General features: G+C 47.1%; 1 protein-coding gene across 1 annotated transcript in view; it reads right to left on the reverse strand.

The window, feature by feature from the left end:
* LOC119172855 (ovochymase-2) overlaps nucleotides 1–19,814 on the reverse strand; it is an 88,741-nt gene that overhangs the window by 20,589 nt on the left and 48,338 nt on the right. Inside the window, exons 9-10 of the mRNA XM_075893170.1 lie at nucleotides 6,237–6,429; nucleotides 1,217–1,312 (exon numbers count right to left, since the gene is read on the reverse strand). Of these exons, the coding sequence (XP_075749285.1) occupies nucleotides 1,217–1,312; nucleotides 6,237–6,429 (289 nt within the window). The remainder of the gene's footprint in view (nucleotides 1–1,216; nucleotides 1,313–6,236; nucleotides 6,430–19,814) is intronic.

The following is a 19,814-nucleotide window of genomic DNA, read 5'->3' on the forward strand; positions in this document are numbered from 1 at the left end:
CTTACGCTCTTTACTGTCTAGCTATATACTTTGTTACACGCCAACTCATCATAAAATTTAGGAACCACTCATTGAATTCTGACGTCTTGCGGGTTGTCTTTAGTGTGCTTGGCTTGGTAAGTGCTTTCCTGCTTAAGCATGGAAAAAATATCGCTGATATTGAAAGCATTGACTGAAGATAGAGAGTAAAGAGAAGAGGACGAGGGCACCACTGAAAATCTGGTATTTAGGTACGAGAATCATATACCGTTGCATTAACGCAGATCAGATATAATTATCAATGAATCTCGCAGGCCTTCTGGGTGTGTTGCAAGTAACTGTGTTCTCATTCATAGGTGCATTCAGGCTTGATACGTAATGACGGCCCCGAAGTATCCAACGACATTAGTTCTAAAGCAGTGCCTCCCAGTGAGCTTATTGGCGTTGTGGTGCTGAGCTATAAGGGGCGGGTTCAGTCCAGGTTCCCGCGGCCACATTTCAATGAAGAAAGAACGCTACAGAACTCCTGTGGATGGGAAGCTAGGTAATCTCTTGTGATGAATACTAAATATAAAATTAGAACACCTGTAATTAACTTCAGCAGGGTCAAGACTTCGTAGCTGCACAGGCCGACAGGAACGTGGCAGAGTTAGTTGTCGCGTGTACATAAGCAAAACGCAGAGCTACGTAGCCTGGTGAAAACGCAGTACATCGCTCAGATATTTTAGTTGTAGGAAAGTGTGAGGACGTAGCGGTGTAAGGTAATACATAGGAATGCTTGCAGAGGTTTCATTCGATTCGGTGAACACAGCAGTGCACACTTGAAAGTGTCGGCCACCGAGAACATTTCTTTCTTCTTTTGCCATTGAAAAATGCAGGGCCACCCGTCCATTAGACTGGCGCCCCAAAGTCTCCAGGACACTCATCCTTATCAGCTGTCAGTAGTCGCGTCCAGCTTTTCTGGTTGATGTGGCCGCGTCGCGCAGTACGCAGTGCGTAAACAAAAGAGGCGTCGCGCTGACATTAGCCCCTCCTGAACTGAACCGGCAAGAGTCTTCAGGAATGCAGTTGTTACAACTTTGTTTTGCGAGGGGGTGACCACTTACCATCCGTGACAGGGGCTGTCGCCTGTCGCGCCTTCCCTTCAAAGACATCGTGGATTGCACGTCCAACTACTTTTATCTAGGCCACGCGTCGCAGCCTAAGTGAAGGCATAGTTGAGTAATTTGGCACGCACCTTCCGAACCTTCTTTAGGCCAGCTGGAAACAATCTCGACGTGGTGCTCCAAATGCTCTGGGTCGTCTTGCGTTCTTCCACTTCGCCCAGAGCCTTCTTGAAGGAGTCGACAGGAGAGGTAGAGTGCGTGGAGAAATAAGACGTGACGGATAAGAACATCAGCTCGTCCTTCATATTATAGCGTGATGGCGAACGCACGAGCTTAAAATTGATTCCACTTTGTAGGTTCGGTGCGCGCGGTCATGGCGTGCCCTTCGCAACAGCGACAATAATCAAAGCCAAGACATTGACGTTCGCCTTAGCCTACATTCGGCTCGAAACCTGCCGGCTGGCGTCGCTGTCATGGCACCATATTGCAAAATGCGTGTATTTAGGTATCTGTCAGATGTTACGGATAACAAAAACTCTATCGACATGCTAGTTGCAATATACAATTATATACATTACCGATATGTGCGTACTTCGTAGTAAAGTACGCAAAAATAGACGCTGACTTCTTGCCTGCACGAAAGATGTCGCGAGTGCTGTAGCCGATCACATTGCATTGTATTGCGTTGGGCACCGAAATGGACAAAATGAAATAGGTTCAATACAATCAGTCGTTCTCTTACATTGTGTTATGCCGTGACATGAAGCCCTCGTTTTTTCCCGATTATTTCAGCTAACTCCTTGCCACCTAAAGCCATGTGCTACAATGCAATGAAGTTACAACTAACCAACTCAGGAGCATGCAAGTGCACAACGGCGATTGTTTATGACTATCCACTTCAAACTAAAAAGCTACAAAATTGAGATGACTAGTTTTTTCTATTCTTGTTGGCGAAGGTGCCTCTGTCTTCTCACTGCTTTCATAAATCTTAAAAATGATGGTGGATTCGGGGAACAGCAAGAACACAAGTCACTGCTCCTGCTATGCAAGCAGTGTGCAATAATACAATTTGATTTTGTTTCGATCAAAATGCCTATAAGCATTTTAAAGACGCGACTACTGAGCTGAATAAAAAAAATGACCCGCAATATGAGAAGGTCATCAGTATTTCCAGATTATCTGAATTCTGCATATATGGACTCACTCTCGCACTCTCATTTACGATGTCTTGTTGGGCCTCTACCTTAACCAGTGAATATATACGTCGAACTCCGATCTATACGAAGGAGGAGTAGAATAATAACTCTTTACTTCTGTTGTAATGAATGAAATATCTGAACGCTTAATGGTGAGTGGCCCACAAAACATGGACATAGCATGGGGGCCCTATTGGGGGCCCCCATGCTATGTCCTTAAGAAGTGCGTGTTAGTGTAATATGCACGTATGCCCTGACGAAGGCCGGTCCCCGGCGGTAACGTTGGCAATAAAGCATCGTTTTTTCGTTTGCTCGTTCGCAACTCGACCGGAATCCATGAAGACTTTCAAGAAATATATATATATATATATATATATATATATATATATATATATATATATATATATATATATATATATATATATATATATATATATATATATATATATATATATATATTATTACGAGGCAGTGGGCATGGCTCTACCGTCGTGGACAACAGTTCGATGAAAAAGAAGTGGACTCGCCGCGCGAGAGACTGGCAGCTCTGAAGCGTCACTTTGGCATGTAAATATAGGAAATACGCTCATTCCTCTCTTCCGTGTGTTTGCGAGCTCCGTAACAAATTGGTGGGAGTGCTGGGTAACGAAGCGCCATACAACGGAGCTCCGCAGTGGTCGTCAAATCGGAGTTTCCGTGATGGAACACGGGACTGATCCCACGGCCACCTCTCCATCGGCTTCGGCGACGCCCGCACCATCCACGGCAACGCCTCCACTGGCCCCACCCCCACCCACGTACGTGCTGACGCATCCGAAGCATCCTGGAACGTTCTGCGGTACGGACCAAGTTGATGTCGACGACTGGATAGCCGACTACGAACGCACCAGTGCTCTCAACCGGTATGATCCGACTCTTATGCTGGCCAATGTGCTGTTTTACCTCAAAGGCACGGCCAAAGTCTGGTACGAGAACCATGAGGAGGAGATCGGCAGTTGGGACACCTTCAAGGAAAAGCTTCGCGACTTATTTGGGAAGCCCATCGGTCGAAAGGCGGCTGCAAAGAAGGAGTTGTCTATACGTGCTCAGACGTCCACAGAGCCGTATATCTCATATATACAGGACGTGCTGGCTCTATGTCGTAAAGTTGACAACGACATGTCGGAGTCTGACAAGGTTGGCCACGTCCTCAAGGGCATAGCGGACGACGCGTTCAACCTGCTAATGTGCCGGAACTGTGCGACCGTCGACGAAATTATTGAGGAATGCCGGCGTTTTGAACTGGCCAAAAGCAGGCGGATTTCAAGATCATTTACTCGACTGCCGAACACCGCAGCGACGTCCTCCTGCGAAGATGGACTGTCCTCCCATCGGCAGTCTTCACCAGCGTCTGAAATTACGCGAATTGTCCGGCGGGAAATCGAAGCAATTACACCTACTCTTCCCGCCAACGGCCACGTCGATTTGCAAGTACCTCAGGTTTGCTTGGTACAGTCGATTGTGCGGGAAGAACTGAGCAATTTGGGCTTCGATGTCTGCGCCGTTGCTCAGTCTCGACCAATTGGCTTCCGTTCAAGGTCGCCGCCTCGCCCCAGGTCACCACCCCAAGAAAGGTCTTATCCACGCTCTCGCAATCCGGCCGAATGGAGAACTGCGGATGATCGGCCGATCTGCTTTAACTGCCGCCGCATAGGTCACGTCGCACGGTATTGCCACAACCATTGGTCTTCGTCCCGAAACCAGTATAACACTGCTCGCCGCACCGATAGCTACCGTCGTTTCCAACCTCCTGAGCCGATCGCCGACAACTACCGCCGGCCTCTGCCCGTCGATTCCTACGCCTGCGATGCCCCTGATACGCAGCACAGCCGCTCACCGTCGCCTCGACGTCACCAGTCTCGTTCGCCGCCAGGACGTCGCCCGTCGTCCCCTTCTCCTCTACGACGACGCCCGACCTCCCCGCTCAATTCTCACCAGGGAGGCCAAACGCGTGTTATTGCGTATGCCAGCCGCCTTCTCTCCACATCTGAGCGAAACTATTCGATAACAGAGCGCGAGTGTCTTGCGTTGGTCTGGGCTGTAGCGAAATTTCGCCCCTACTTGTATGGCCGCGAGTTTTCAGTTATTACGGACCACCACGCTCTGTGTTGGCTGTCGTCGCTCAAGGACCCAACTGGTCGCCTAGGTCGCTGGGCTCTACGTCTCCAGGAGTATAACTTCGACGTAATTTATAAGTCGGGCAGGTTGCACCAAGATGCTGATTGTCTCTCGCGTTATCCGGTGGACCCTGCTAGCCTCGCTGTCCATGAAGGCGATTCTTGTGTGCTCGCCATATCTGATTTGCACGACATCGGCACAGAGCAGCGCCGGGACGCAACCCTCAAGAAGGTCATTCAGCGAGTATCTTCAGGACATTCCGACCCTTCTCTCCGTCAATATGTCCTTCGCAACGACATTCTGTATCGTCGCAACATGAAGTCTGATGGCCCGGAATATTTGTTAGTTATTCCCCAACACATGCGTGCCACTATTCTTCAACATCTGCATGACGCACCGACGGCGGGACACCTGGGTTTTTCACGCACCTATCACCGCGTGCGGCAACGGTTCTTTTGGCCTGGCATGTATAAATTTGTGCGCCGTTATGTCGCTGCTTGCGAGCGCTGCCAGCGTCGGAAACGTCCTGCTCTCCGTCCGGCTGGCCTGCTCCAACCTATCGACATTCCCCCGGAACCATTCTTCCGCATCGGCCTCGACTTGCTCGGACCTTTCCCGACGTCCGTGTCAGGCAACAAGTGGATCGCTGTCGCAACCGACTATGCGACCAGATACGCGATAACTCGTGCATTGCCAACTAGCTGCGCTACAGACGTCGCAGACTTTCTCCTAAATGACGTCATTCTGCGGCATGGAGCTCCGCGCCAGCTTTTGACGGATCGGGGCCGCTGCTTCCTCGCAAAAGTTATCGACGAAATCCTCCGGAGCTGCTCTACCGAACATCACCTTACTACTGCCTACCATCCCCAGACTAACGGTCTCACGGAGCGTCTCAACCGAACTCTTACAGACATGTTGTCTATGTACGTCTCTGCTGACCACCGTGACTGGGACGCAATGCTCCCCTACGTTACATTTGCATATAATTCGTCAAGACATGACACCGCCGGCTACTCTCCATTCTTTCTTTTGTACGGCTGCAACCCTGCGTTGCCATTCGACACACTCCTTCCTTCTGCTACTATCCAACCAACGGTGTATGCGCAGGACGCTGCTTCTCGAGCCCGCGTCGCTCGCCAAATCGCGCACACTCGGCTCAGTGCTTCTCAGGCCGCACAAAAAGTCCGCTACGATGACTCGCACCGCGACGTTGACTACCCTGATGACTCTCTTGTCCTACTCTGGACGCCGTATCGACGTGAAGGTTTGTGCGAGAAGCTCCTCCCACGATACACAGGACCCTACAAAGTTCTCCGCAAGGTCACCGACGTCGACTACCTCATCACTCCCGTTCAACCGCACTCATCCTCTGCTACACCATCTACTGATGTTGTTCATGTGTCGCGCCTAAAGCCCTACTATACTGCCAGTCCTGATTGACTTAGGGGCGCCGTGACGGCGCTTTGTTCGCCGGGGGTGATATTACGAGGCAGTGGGCATGGCTCTACCGTCGTGGACAACAGTTCGATGAAAAAGAAGTGGACTCGCCGCGCGAGAGACTGGCAGCTCTGAAGCGTCACTTTGGCATGTAAATATAGGAAATACGCTCATTCCTCTCTTCCGTGTGTTTGCGAGCTCCGTAACAATATATTATAATACCGCAAACTAAGACAAAAAAGAAAAAAAACACTGTGTTCTTTCGTAACGTGAACAAACATAACGGTGACGAAATTAACGAGAGAGTAAGGAAACAAACAATCAAAAGGCAGAATAGCAGGTCATCACCATAATAACTTACCGTGTGTGTACGTTGGCTCGTTCTCCGAACGGTTCCACACGTATCCTAACGCACAATGTCCACACGCGACGAGTCCCCACAACGCGAACACGGCCAGTAATGCAGCTCGGGTCATAGCGAACCCTTTCTGTCGTCCTAGTCGCAATCGGCTCGTCGCTGGGCCGACCTTTGGTTTGTTTATCCGCAACACTGACTACAGTCGTCACCTGGTTGCGCTGGGCGTGGATCCGGCCGAGCGGTCCACATCCGAACTTCGCGGCATCTTCTTAGGCGGCGCGCGCGAGCAGTCCTGGTTTCGGCGTGGTGCGCGACCTGCAGCCTCTGGCATGGGCCGCTGCCTCTCCGTATGGATGGCACACGCGACCGACCGGTCAAGTCCGGCGAGCCTCTCGCACTCGGTAGGGTGCCTTTCTGCCAAGGTCGCCCAAGGATATCCCTCGCCGATGCGCTGTCGCCCGTCCGTACGTTGTAAATGTACGCTGCGCACTCCGGGAGCACGATTTCCTCTGACGGAGACCTCTTCCTGCGTGGCTGCCGCCTGCCGCTACTTGCTGCTGGTGTGCCTTCCCCACGTGGCTCGAGGCGCCTCTTTTATCGTTCCGGGCTTGTTTGTGTCTCGGTGATCCTCCCTCTCTCAGCCGTACGGACAGACTCGTGGTGCCGGGGAAATTGTCCCATGCACGCGCTCACCGCGCGAGAACGAAATGTTTTTCTCCTTTTTGTCGCAACCAGTGTGAGTCGGTTTGTGCGAGCTTGGCACGAGTGTAACGCAAGTTTGAGCGGAAGTACGTCACGGGCCTACGTCCTCGTCGCGAAGAAAGAGGAGGATTCGGACGTGCCTTAGGGTATATAGCGATAGGGGCACGTGGGTTTAATGAGCACCATTTCCGCGTCGGGTGCCATGCCCCCGAACGGAACTTGGAGATTGTGGGAAAGACCGGACATATTTCGAGCTGTAGCGGAAATCAGCGCTGTATTGCACAGTGTCGGAACGTGCGTTCTCGTGAGAGCTGGGAGCAGTACGCTCAGATCTGACAGCAAGAGTCACAGAGGAAGCGTTTCTTCGTTTTGCCTGCACCTACCGACACTTGCCTCTACGGGAGGCGGCACAGAGCGAGGGGTTTTTTTCAGACGACATTGCAGCTTAGCCTGACCACGACTCAAGTGTCGCTTGTAGCCTCGTGCTGAACCGGTCTCCTGAGCTTCGGCTAACTTAGTGGCGGTCAGAGAACTTGGAGTGGCATAAACCTTATGAATTACCTTATACACATCACGATTTCGAATTCCGTGGATAAAGTACAAGTTAAAAGTATAATTTTTCTTTTCAAACGCTTTCAAATTCAAACCATTAGAGTAAGTTGACGGATAATAATTATCTACTTTACTAATATTACGCGTTGTTTGGTGGTTTGCTTGATAACGCTTTTACTTACGCAGGCGTTGTGCCCCTCCAGGTGGCAGTTGCCAGCTTGCTCTCTCCGTCTTTCCTCTGTGTCCTTGTGTATCTGTGTATGCGAATCAAATATAGTAATGTTATAACAAAGTACAAAAATTCACAGGATTTTCACGAGTATTAATTATTAGATCAACTCAATACCTCAATTACCTTTGTGAAAATCTTTTACATGAGAAGCGGGCTACCACAATAGGTCTCAGTGTGTAAATGCTTGATCATTGTCTTGAAATTGATTACACTGGAGAGGCGCACAATGTCAGTACTCAGGAGGAAGGTAATTCTAATTTTGTGAAGCCTTCACACGAAGACTGGAAAAGTGTGCAGTGGTGTGCGCAGTTGGCGGGTAGATAGCCTTGCCATGGGTAATGCAGTCGAAATTATAGTTGGTTTGCTTGATGACCGGAGAAGGGGTGATGCATGCATGGTAGAACTTAAATAACAGGTACAGATGAGCTAAACGGCACCTTTATAAAAAAATGATTAGTGCGAGATTTTAATTCAGTTAGTCTTGCTGAGTATGAGTAATTTGACGGGATCAATGTTGTGTCTGAAAGGAGGTCCGAAACTTATTATGGTGCTATGCCTTATATTATGGAATGCAATGTTGCACATGAGTGACTACGTGCTACGGGGTTGCCCAAACCTAAATGAGATTGCTCATCGCCGTGCGCTTGAACTCACGCTCTGCGACGGCTGTGGAAATTGATTGATTTGTCCGAGATCAACAAATCTTATTAACCTTCCATGAGATCGCCTCCCAGTATAGAGCGGAACGCAGGAGCTTCGTGCTTCCTCTCCCAAAACTGTAGATCTCAAGCAAACACACTCGGGATGCTTCGAACGAGGTCATACGTCGCGGTTTCCTAAGCATAACTAACACAGAAACTGATCCACATGCTTGGCACTCTATATAATGATGCTCTACAAGTATCCTGGACACGTGACTCACCCGCGAACAAGACTAGGATGATGCCATCCCTACCAAACTAAAGATCTAGTCAATGGTCGTCCATAGCGCCCGTGACGGAGCGCAGAGACGTGAACGATTGCAACAAGGGAGCAGCCTGCGGTGAGCTCCAGTGGTCCCCCCCCCCCCCCCTCGAGCCTTTATTATAAAAGTTCACAGCTGCTGCTTCAGCGACGCAACCCACCACCAATGCGTCCTTACACCCCATAGCGGCGTCTCCTGTATGCTTGAGAAGCCATCGATGCCAGGCCTCGCACGCAGGGCGATGTTAACGCAGATCTGCATAGATCATCACCATGCATCGGCCATATCGCATCAGTTATCTCCTTGCAGTGGGGTTGGCCAGCTTGTTTCATCTTTGTTTCAGCCGCACCACCCATAGCGCTTGCGCACCTTTACTGGCACGTAGAGCATACGAAGCGCTGAGAGATGTTGATGATTTGGAACGCTGTAAGATTGGGCATGCTTGTACAACATCATTAAGAGTGCATGTCATATCAAACGACAAGATGGGGCAGAAGGGAGGACAAAGAGCGCTAAACTCTCAACGATTTATTTGTTTGGAAAGTCGCCGCTTTTACAGTTACCCCACTGGTACAGCAGCCTTACACGGCAGCTGTAACAGATATTGTACTAGTGGGTACCAATATATTGCATGAATTCATCACGTCTACAAACCTAAGCACATATTTTTTATCAGTGAGCACCACAGAAGAGTATACTGACGCGGCAATCTCATAAAAAGGTAATCGTTTCTGTCTGGATAATTTCGCGCATGGCCTCGGTGTGGCTCGTTGTATAAACGATAATGTAAAATAAGATATCTATATAACGTTAAAAGAAGAGTCGCTCTCTGCTCATTATATCCAGCGTGGGCGCAGGCCAAGTCTTAAGTAGTTTCCCTCGTATAGCAGCGACAAATACCACATGGTAAAAAATAGGTTTCCCTTCTTGATTGGCGTCTAATAGCGAAAACTCTGCCAATGACGTGTTCGCGTACTATTTTTTTCGTTGACTGTTTCTAGACGTACAATACTATAATTAGTGCTTTTACACATCTATGCGCTGGCCTTGGCTAGTGGACGTTGACCTTCAATCTCTGGGGCTACCATCCGGGAATAAACCATCGCCGACGGCTGGACGTATCCTTGAACTGTACGCGTCATCATCGGCTTTTGATCGTGGAAACACGCAAGTGGCGACTGCCACGTTCCAACAAGCAGACTGCTAGGTCATGTCATTGCACTTTCGTGTCCTCTCATGTGCTGTCACCCGAAAACCGTGGCCGCATGAAGGGTTGACACTCTCTCATTCGGTGCTATATACATGGCTCAATCTTTCACGTATTACATTGTGCAAAGGGTTTAATCTCATTTTTAGCGACGTACTGATCGATGGATATGAAATTTCTTCTTAGCAATTCAACAGATTGTTATTAGTACCCGTTGAAGGCCATCTACATGCATAGACTAACCTCTCGTCGTATTTATCTGTTTTTGAGCGTATGTTTTGTGTCCACGGATGCCAGTTCATTCTTGTGGATTTCCTTATCCAAGCCGCCGAGGTCACTCAGTGCATACGATTTGGAACTGCAATTGAGCAGGTTGTCCAGGGTTGATTACCACCCGCCATAGTCTCTTTGCTATGGGGGTAAAACCTAAAACGTGTGCCTACATCTACTAACGTATACTATAAAACCACAAGTGGTGAAAATTAAACTTTGGTTCCCCTTCCCCTCTCTTTTTTTTTGCACGGCTTGCCTCAGGATCACGTCACTCACATGGAAAGTGTGCCGTTGCCTTCTATTTATTGCCGCGATGAAGCAGTGGTTAGGGGGGTCTAGGCTGCTAACACGGAAGTCGTGGTTTCGATCACAGCCGCAGGAGTCGCATTTTATGCAGGTGAAATGGTTGAGACCCGTGTACTATACGATTCCAGTGATCGTTAAAAAAAAACACCAAATGGTCAAAATTTCAACAGCTCTCCACTACGGTGTCTTCCATGATCATATTGTGGCTTTGGGACGTAAAACCCGCGGTATTTGATTGTTTATTGTCTTGTTAACTTTGCATAACGGAAGTTATTTAGCCTATATTTATCGATACGGGAGAAAACGAATGGCACACACACGAACGGTGTGCTTGTCTACTTCAGTCATGTCGTACCAACAAGGCCAGAAGTGAGCTCCGAATTCCTTTTCATAATTTTGTTAAAGTTGTAGCTGGCCAGAAACAGGAGTTTGACCAACGTGTGAACAATTATTGAAGCCCTCAGTCTGCGAATGACCATGAGACATCAGAGTGAATTCAATATTATGAACTGGATCCTTCGCTCAAGCTAAAGCTACCATCACAACTTTCCCGCTCCGATGCGACACTGTTATGCCGCCTTTGGTTGGGTGTTGCATTCACGAAGGTGTACTCCTTTCGCATTGGTATGGCAGACACTCCTACATGCGACTACTGCGGAGGTGAAGAGACCATCGAACACGTCCTGTGCAGCTGCGCTTGCTACGACACACAGCGATGCCAGCTACGGATGGTTTTGAATCGACTTGACCCCGGACCATTTTGTGTGCAGAAGATACTAGGACCTTGGGCATCTGCTTCAGTTGCGCAGAAAGCAACTAAAGCACTTCTACTTTACCTAAAGTCAAAAAACCTGAGCGACCGCCTGTAGACCGTGTGTGCTCCCCGAGTGTGCTCGTGATTGTGTGTACCTTCTCATCTTTGTGCAACCTCTTTTCTCCCCTTCATCCCTTCCCCAGTGCAGGGTAGCAAACCGGATGTGCGTCTGGTTAACCTCCCTGCCTTTCCTTGTATCTTTAGCTCTCTCTCTCTCTTTGCTCGAGGGACACATACACATCAGTTATTTCATTCACCCTTGGGGCTTGCTGACCACGTTCAGTATTATTCACAAACGCGATTATGTTGACTCGGCTCGCCAATACCATAATACGAACATTCAAAGCGTTCACAGCAGCGACAACTTAAAACAAGAGCCAGTTTCGGGTCAAGGGCGACGCACTCAGCACAGTAAACCATCAAATAGAATTATTATACAATGTACGCCTAGCACCTGACTCCTTTAAGATCATGCCCCGCCGCGGTGGTCTAGTGGCTAAGGTACTCGGCTGCTGACCTGCAGGTCACGAAATCGAATCCGGGCTGCGGCGGCTGCATTTCCGATGGAGGTGGAAATGTTGTAGGCCCGTGTGCTCAGATTTGGGTGCACGTTAAAGAACCCTAGGTGGCCGAAATTTCTGCAGCCCTCCACTACGGCGTCTCTCATATTCATTTGGTGGTTTTGGGACGTGAAACCCCACATATCAATCAATCAATCCTTTAGGATCACATGTAGTGTAGCTCTACGAAAATTCGGTGTAAGAAATTATGGTGGCTCCAAAACAGCTTTATTGCTGCCTATCACTTCAACGTGAAATAAGCGGGGAGCGCAGATTACGTAGGAAAGTGTGAGTCATCTACCGATAGCTTTCGAAATATCGTACGACTATATATGCGCACTTGATTAAATACAAAGAATTGAAAGCGGAAAGTTAAGCCAGTTTGAACTTCGAAGCCGACGTTCTTCAGCGTGACAAATAAACAAACAAACAAACAAACAAACAAATCAAGCAAAGCCTAAAAATACAGCCAAGAATAAAAAATGACACGACAGTAAAAAAAAAACGCTTCAGAGCATTCTGACAGCCCCTTCATTTCGTGTTCATTTGGTCAAAGTGCGCAGTTCGGGCCCGAGCGACGCAACCTCCTCTTTTTTCTCCTCCCCCGCTCGACGGGGCCGGTGCGCGCTTCATCTCTGTTAGAGCAACGCCCGCGTGTAGTTTTGCGACGTTTTCACTCATACATAAAACATATGCATGGTGCGTGTGGTGATGTTGTTGGTTTCGACGTTTTACAAAGCATGTCGGTTATGGCACAAATACAAACTCGGTTGCATGCTTATATAGTTGCTATCGCAATCAAAATGATAATCCTCTGGACGGATATTCCTCTCCTTTGCTGCAGCCTTACGGTAGCCATTTTTTCCATGGCTTCCCCTTCAAAGCAACTTGAAACTCTGAAATTCATTTAGGATTCCCGCAAAACAGTAGCTTAATTGATTAGTTTTAACTCGTCTACGAGTACATCACAAATATTTTATTTTTTATAGCTGTAAGCATACTTGACGTAAATTACCTGATCACGTCAGGAATCCGCACAACCGTATTTATAGTGAACCTTCGCATGACAAAAAATAATCGCTACTGATTATACTATAGGCTCATGGCCAAAAGTACGGTAATCGAAGTTCATGGAAGCATTCGGCCAATAACTTCACATGAATCATCGTTTACGCTCTGCCGAGATTCTGCCAAGTGGACAAACGCAAAGGAATCTTGGTGTGTGTGACGCAAACACGTGTGACGATATCATCAATACCACTACGGCTTTCCCAACGACTGTATGCCGGAGACGCGCGATAAATGTTATATGATTGTTCCACGCTTTTTATAACACGCCAATTTTTCGTTTCTTTATTTCTTGGGCAGTGGGCTAAGAGAGAGAAACGTGGATTGCTCCACTGTCAGCAACGAATTGTTGCTCAAGGGCGTGCAGACAGCTTTCTCCTCCTTTCGCTCATTGTACTGCTGGTGCCTAGGCGGCGCCAGGTATGATGCGTCTACGGAGCGCGTCAAAGGGTGTAATGGTAGAAGCCAGTTTGTAACATTACGCACTTGGAGGTGTTGTCATTAAGAAACAAAACAGAAGAACAATCATATTCACCCCCATGGCTACGCGAGGCACTGGCTGAAGCACGCACATTAGGCATATCACTTTTCTTTTTCCCTCTTTATCTCCCACGAATAGAGCAATTAACCTTCCCTCTAATTACAAAAAACGGCATCTCAAAATCAATACCATTACGCCCAGGGAAGGAGGATGACCAGCGTAGTTTCAAACACCCCGGTGAGAAAAGTTGTGTTAACATTGCGTCCCCTCGCAACAATAGAGTGCCTTGATGCCCGCTCCTCCGCGGGCGTGATCCTCTGCGGGCGCGCGAATCGAGGCACCCTTTGCAACAACGCTCGCAGTGGCATTGTGGTTGTAATGATATACACTCATTCGCATACTCGCAGCAGCAGGCTCACGCTCTGTTAAAATTGATGCCCGTGAGCTTCTGGGTGGCTATAGCAGAGCGGTATCAATGTGGAATGTCAAGAGAACTGTCTCCAACTTGATATGCGTTGACCAATCGCCATTCGTTTGCGGCGGGTGGCCGTTAGTGGCTATTTTGCGCCAAATTGAATACTTTTGGACCCGTTTGTTGACGACAGTTTAAAGTTGGCGCCATGGCTATTTATTGGCTACGTTTAACTTCTTGGTTTCACTTGTTCAAAATGATTCTATTCATTAATCAACATATAACGTAAATACTAGATTCATAATGCAACTCTTGTTCTGTTTGGCTACTTTGGCTATATTTGGCTTTAGATCTAATGCGTTTTCGATTCCACCCAACGACAAAAATGCGTCACATTGACACCGAAATTAATGACAGCGTTTACAGTGGCAGTTTGAACATAAATCATCCAGGCAAAGGGAGCAGCCGCGAACCTTTCACCTTCGTGATGAGAGGCACTCGGTGATACACAGTGGCAGATATTCCACTCCCTTTCTTCATATATGTAAGGCACACTCGCTGTAGAGGGTAGTAACATCTTCTAACCCGGCGTTACGGTCACACCATGCTTTTTTTTTTTTTGCTTATACCGCAATCACTCAGCGGGTTAGTCGGACGTCTGCCACCAGAGCGTAGCTATTTTTTTTTTTGGCCAGAGATAAAACAGCGGGCTTCAATCATTCTTTATATGTGTCCTTGCAGTTTTTGGTCAGTATTGAGGGAGCGCTGAGCGCAAAATGCGGTATATAGCATTTAATATTCTCCAAAGGTGAAGAGGTCTACCGATTATGCGTAGGTGCCACGAAGTACACCTAAATTCAAGCGTCGTCTGCTGTGATGTCTCCTTCGAGGTAGTTTTAAATAACATTCAACTAAGCAGTGACGAACACATCGAAGAAATTATCAAGAGTGTGCGCATGCGTGTTGTGCTTCTAGCCAAACCCAAGTGTAGTCGGCTGTGCTATTTTGCTCGGCTCATTGCATACCGCTGCCCGCTGTTGTGATCACCTTTCTTTTTTCTACTGTGACACAAATTTCATACAAATCCACGTAGAAAGCGTCAGTGTTGAGGAGGCCGAGACACGTCTACTTATTTCGCTCTTCATGAGCGTCATTGCAGCAGACGGCGTTCGCAATTCAGTCTGTTTTGTGCACTCGCATATAGTCGCAGATCTTGTTACCATTTAAGAAAATTAGGCACTGCCATTTCCCACGTTCTCAACATTCTCCCAAACAAATTGCAAGGTCACGTACATATGTGTGTGGGCTTGCACGCCCACACATGCAAATATCAGCACTTCTCGGGAAGTTGACTCTCTCCCCGGTGGTCAGACAAAGTGTCTACCACACATGGCTCCGGTGTAACAGTCGCTTTGATACGACGCATTCGTCCACATTTCAGAGAAGCACAACGCGGATTTCTGATTGAGAAAGGCAGTGGTTGGGACTGACACCGTGAGAGCCAAGGGAACGAATGTTCGATGCCACGAGTGTGTGCAGACGTAGCTCCCGGAGAGTCGAAAGAGACGCCTTCGTTAGAGTCGGTAAACGATGGTTCTTGAAGCACCTCACTTCGTCCTGCAGATTTCGATCAGGGATATCGTTTCTGCAATGGCAACCATGCTGTAGAACTGCTCTTCACGAGTAGTAGCCATGCGTGACGTCTTCGTCACCTCTCGTTCTCAGTACTAACCAACTTGTGATTTGGTGCGTGTCTGAAATCAATCGTCAATTTAACGATACACAAGGTTAAAGGTACTTTCTGCTACACAAACACATTTTCTTGCTCCTTCATACCGGTCACATCAAACGATTGGAATCGGCTACCAGGTGACATCGTTTCCATCTCTGATCACTCCCTCTTTCGTCATTCTTTATCAGCTCACCTATTTCGCGATAGCTCTCCTTAGTCATCCGATCTATTCCCCTCCTTACGAAGTTCTGTCTCCACGTGTCAAGATGCCAGCGTTTTCCAGTGGATTCTTGATTTTTTGTGTGTGCGTGTCATTTCCCTTACTTTTACACTTTTTTGCTAGTACTGTATAATTTTACTACATTCACTATTTGCTCATTGTGATTTCCTTATTTTTTACGTTTCACTTTTGTTGCGCCTCATTGAGTAGAGGTTTTTTTTTTTTTTTTTTTTAGTTTTGTTCATGTATAAAATAGCACGTATATTTTTCATGTTGTAACCCACTCCCCTCTGTAAAGCTTCGGCGATTGAGGGTAACAAAATAAATAAATAAAAAAAAAAAAAAAATAACGGCCACACTGCAAATGAAGAAAACCCATCGCCAGGACGGGCGCCCACTTGCAACTGTTTATTTATTTACTAAACAGGCTAATATAAACCCATCATCATCATCATCATCATCATCATCATCATCATCATCATCATCATCTCCATCATCAGCATCATCATCATCATCATCATCATCCTAACTTCGCCCGCTGCAGGGTAAAGGCCCCTCTCACGATCCGCCAATCAACCCGGTCTCGTGCTTTCTGCTGCCAAGTTATAGCTGCGAACGTTTTAATCTCATCAGCCCGCTTAAGTTTCTTTCTCCCCTTCGTGCGTTTGCCTTCTCCGGGAATCCAGCCAGTTACCCTTAATGGCCAGCAGTTATCCTGCCTACATGCTACATGCCCAGAGCTTGTTCATTTCTTGTTCTGGACTGAAACTATGATATCTTTGGCCCGGTGCCCTCCCTGGCCCACTGTGCTCTCTCTCTGTCTCTCTCTCTTTCTCTCTCTCTCTCTCTCTCTCTATATATATATATATATATATATATATATATATATGTATATATATATATATATGTATATATATATATATATATATATATATATATAACAGTTTTCTCGACCGCATATATATATATATATATATATATATATATATATATATATATATATATATATACATATATATATATATATATATATATATATATATATATATATATATATATATATATATATATATATATATATATATAACAGTTTTCTCGACCGCATGCGCAATGTGCTCGAGCCATCGTCTACCTAATCACACTATTATCCCGTGCTTTCTTTGTTTCTGGTGTGGTCGTGACTTTAGAGCGAAATTGACTCTTGGATTCCACCCAACTAGGTTCTTTAAGGAGCCGCAGCAGTTTCCACGAGACATACCGCCCCGCCTTTTCGCAGAGAGCGGCACGTGTAAGTTATTGCCACATACGCTCATTTCCTTCTATGTTTTATGTTACCGGCCCATTGCACGTGTAGCTATACTGCCTTGCGCAAACCGCAGCGGGACGTCTGAAAGCATTCGAGATTATTTAAGGATCACCAGTCAGGCTTGAGTGTTGAAACACGTACAGCTGAGCTTACTCTTCAACTAATGCGGCCACCGGCAACCACGCTGGAATGTTCAATGCCGCATGTATTAATGTGGATGCTCCTTGCCATGAATTATTACTCGAATGCAATCGACTGTTCACGCCGCTATCGGTTTACACGGTGAATAGTTTGCACGCTGTCGTTTAATTTTTTGGGCACAAGTTCGCCAAATAAAGATTTTTTTCTTCAACACCTTCATTATTATTTATTTATTTTATTTATTTATTTATTGTACCCTCAGGGCTTTACGGCATTGCAGAGGGGAGCGGGCACTGACGAACAATTGAAAGAAAAGAATACATAGACAAGACACTAGAACATCATTAAACACTGGAAAGCAACTATTATCAACTGCAACTATGTTATACAGCCAGTAGATTATACAAGAAAACTAACAACAAAATGAAACGTTTACATTTCCAACACCAAGTATGTTATCGAGCGATGGTTTAAAACTGCAAGGCGAGGTGATGGATGCAACTTATTGTGGGAGGTTGTTCCAATCCTTGCAAGTTGTAGGCAGGAATGAGTGGGAATATGTTGATGTCTTGAAGCGAGGAACAGCAACCTTCTGCGCATGGTCAGTACGAGTTGAAATGTATGACGGTGGGGTTATTAAAAGTGAACGCAGAAGGGAGCTGTTGTAAATTTTGTGGAAGAGTAGGAGACGGGATATCTTACGGTGTGTAGCGAGTAAAGGAATGTTAATAATTGATTTCATGTATGTTACGCTAGCGGTACGGCGATAATCTGATAATATAAATCTAACAGCGCGATTCAGAATGCTCTCAAATTCGTTAAGCTAAAGTAATGTTACCATCTTCCCTCAGAAAGAGTTATTACCTTCGTTAGCGTCACAGCCACATGGCATCTGGTCGAGGGGCTGGGTGTTCAAGTTGGTCTACATACAGAAGGATATCAAAAACAGTGCTCGACGCAATGCTGCCAACTGCCACTCACAAAGACAATCTCGACGTTAATGGTTATTCGAGATGAACCGAAGAAGCTTGACAGCTAGTCCGCTTGCGCAACAAGAACCAATGCATGCAGGCTCAACAGCCGTCACTATGACCTTCCCCGATGGCACGGAAGTGCAATGCTGAGCACGGTGAACATGTGTGGGTCTGGACGCGTATACATGATGCCGGGGATTTAGCGAGAAGCTTCTACGGTGATACTTGTAATATTATATGCAGTTTCACGTCCGAAAACCACGACAAGATTATGTGGGATGCCGCAGTAGAGGGCTCCGAAAATTTCGACCATCTGGTGCTCCTTAGCGTGCACTGATATAGCACAGTACACGTGCCTCTATCATTTCACCTCTATCGAAATGCGATCGCCACGAACGGGATTAAACCAGCCACCTTCGGGACAGCAGCCGAGTACTCTCCACTACACACCACCGCAGCGGACTTCGATGATACCCTGAGACACATGAGGTGCTTCGACGTCTCGGTGCTTTAGATTGGATGGTATCACGGTTATCCTGAACGGCCTTAAGAACTCCTAATGGTGCCGTGCATGACCTGTAGTCGTACGTGTAATGCGGGTTAAGCCGTTTTATGCTCGTTAGCGAGCCTGAGGAATGCGCTTTTTCATTTAATATTGTACTTGCTTGCTTGTGCTTATTGCTTATTGCACTTTCTTGCTTTATTATAGTATCAGTCTCCTGTTTAGGCTTTAGAACGATGCCTTTTCAGTGGAGAACGATGCCACAAGTGCTCATTTCCTCCTATGTTTTATGTTACCGTCCCATTGCACGAGTAGCTACTGCATTGCGCAAACAGCATCAGAAATGTTTAGGAACTTTCCAGATTATTTTAGGACCATGCGTTAGGCTTGAGCGCGCACGCGCTAACAACTGAGTTTATTCTCGAATTAACGCGGCCACTAGTGATAAGGCTGGAATGCTCGGTGCAGCGTGCATAGATGCCGACGCACCTGCCCACGAGTCAAATTATTCGACGGTCAACAAATGTTCGCGCCGCTATCAGATTACAATGTGAATCACTTGCCCTCAGGGGCTTCACCCAGATAAAAAGTCTAGTCTTCATTGTTTTGAAACGTTGCTACATCTGTACCTGTCACAGCCACGTGACCATATGTAGTGGTGGGTGATAATGGTAGTGCAGAGCTAAGGCAAAGTCTTCTCTAGAAGCCTCCGCAGGGCGCAGGTTCGAATCCCGGCTGCGGCGGCTGCATTTCCGATGGAGGCGGAAATTTTGTAGGCCCGTGTGCTCAGATTTGGGTGCACGTTAAAGAACCCCAGGTGGTCTAAATTTCCGGAGCCCTCCACTACGGCGTCTCTCATAATCATATAGTGGTTTTGGGATGTTAAACCCCACATATCAATCAATCTCTAGAAGCCTGCTTGCGTTCACTGTCCCATTGTAGCCGTGATGCCTTGAGTTGCCGTCTCCTGCCGAGGGATGGCGCCACGTTCTCCTGTTTAGTTTTCAATGGGGTTGTAGTGGTGCTGCATCAGAGGCGGTAGTATGCGCAAGCGTACATGCGTGTTGCAAGCGGCCACTGCAAGGATCGCCAGCTATACCACCCTCATTAGAAATAAAAAAAAAGGAGGAAAACG

Source organism: Rhipicephalus microplus, chromosome 4, assembly GCF_043290135.1.
Source record: "Rhipicephalus microplus isolate Deutch F79 chromosome 4, USDA_Rmic, whole genome shotgun sequence".
NCBI classification, from domain to species: domain Eukaryota; kingdom Metazoa; phylum Arthropoda; class Arachnida; order Ixodida; family Ixodidae; genus Rhipicephalus; species Rhipicephalus microplus.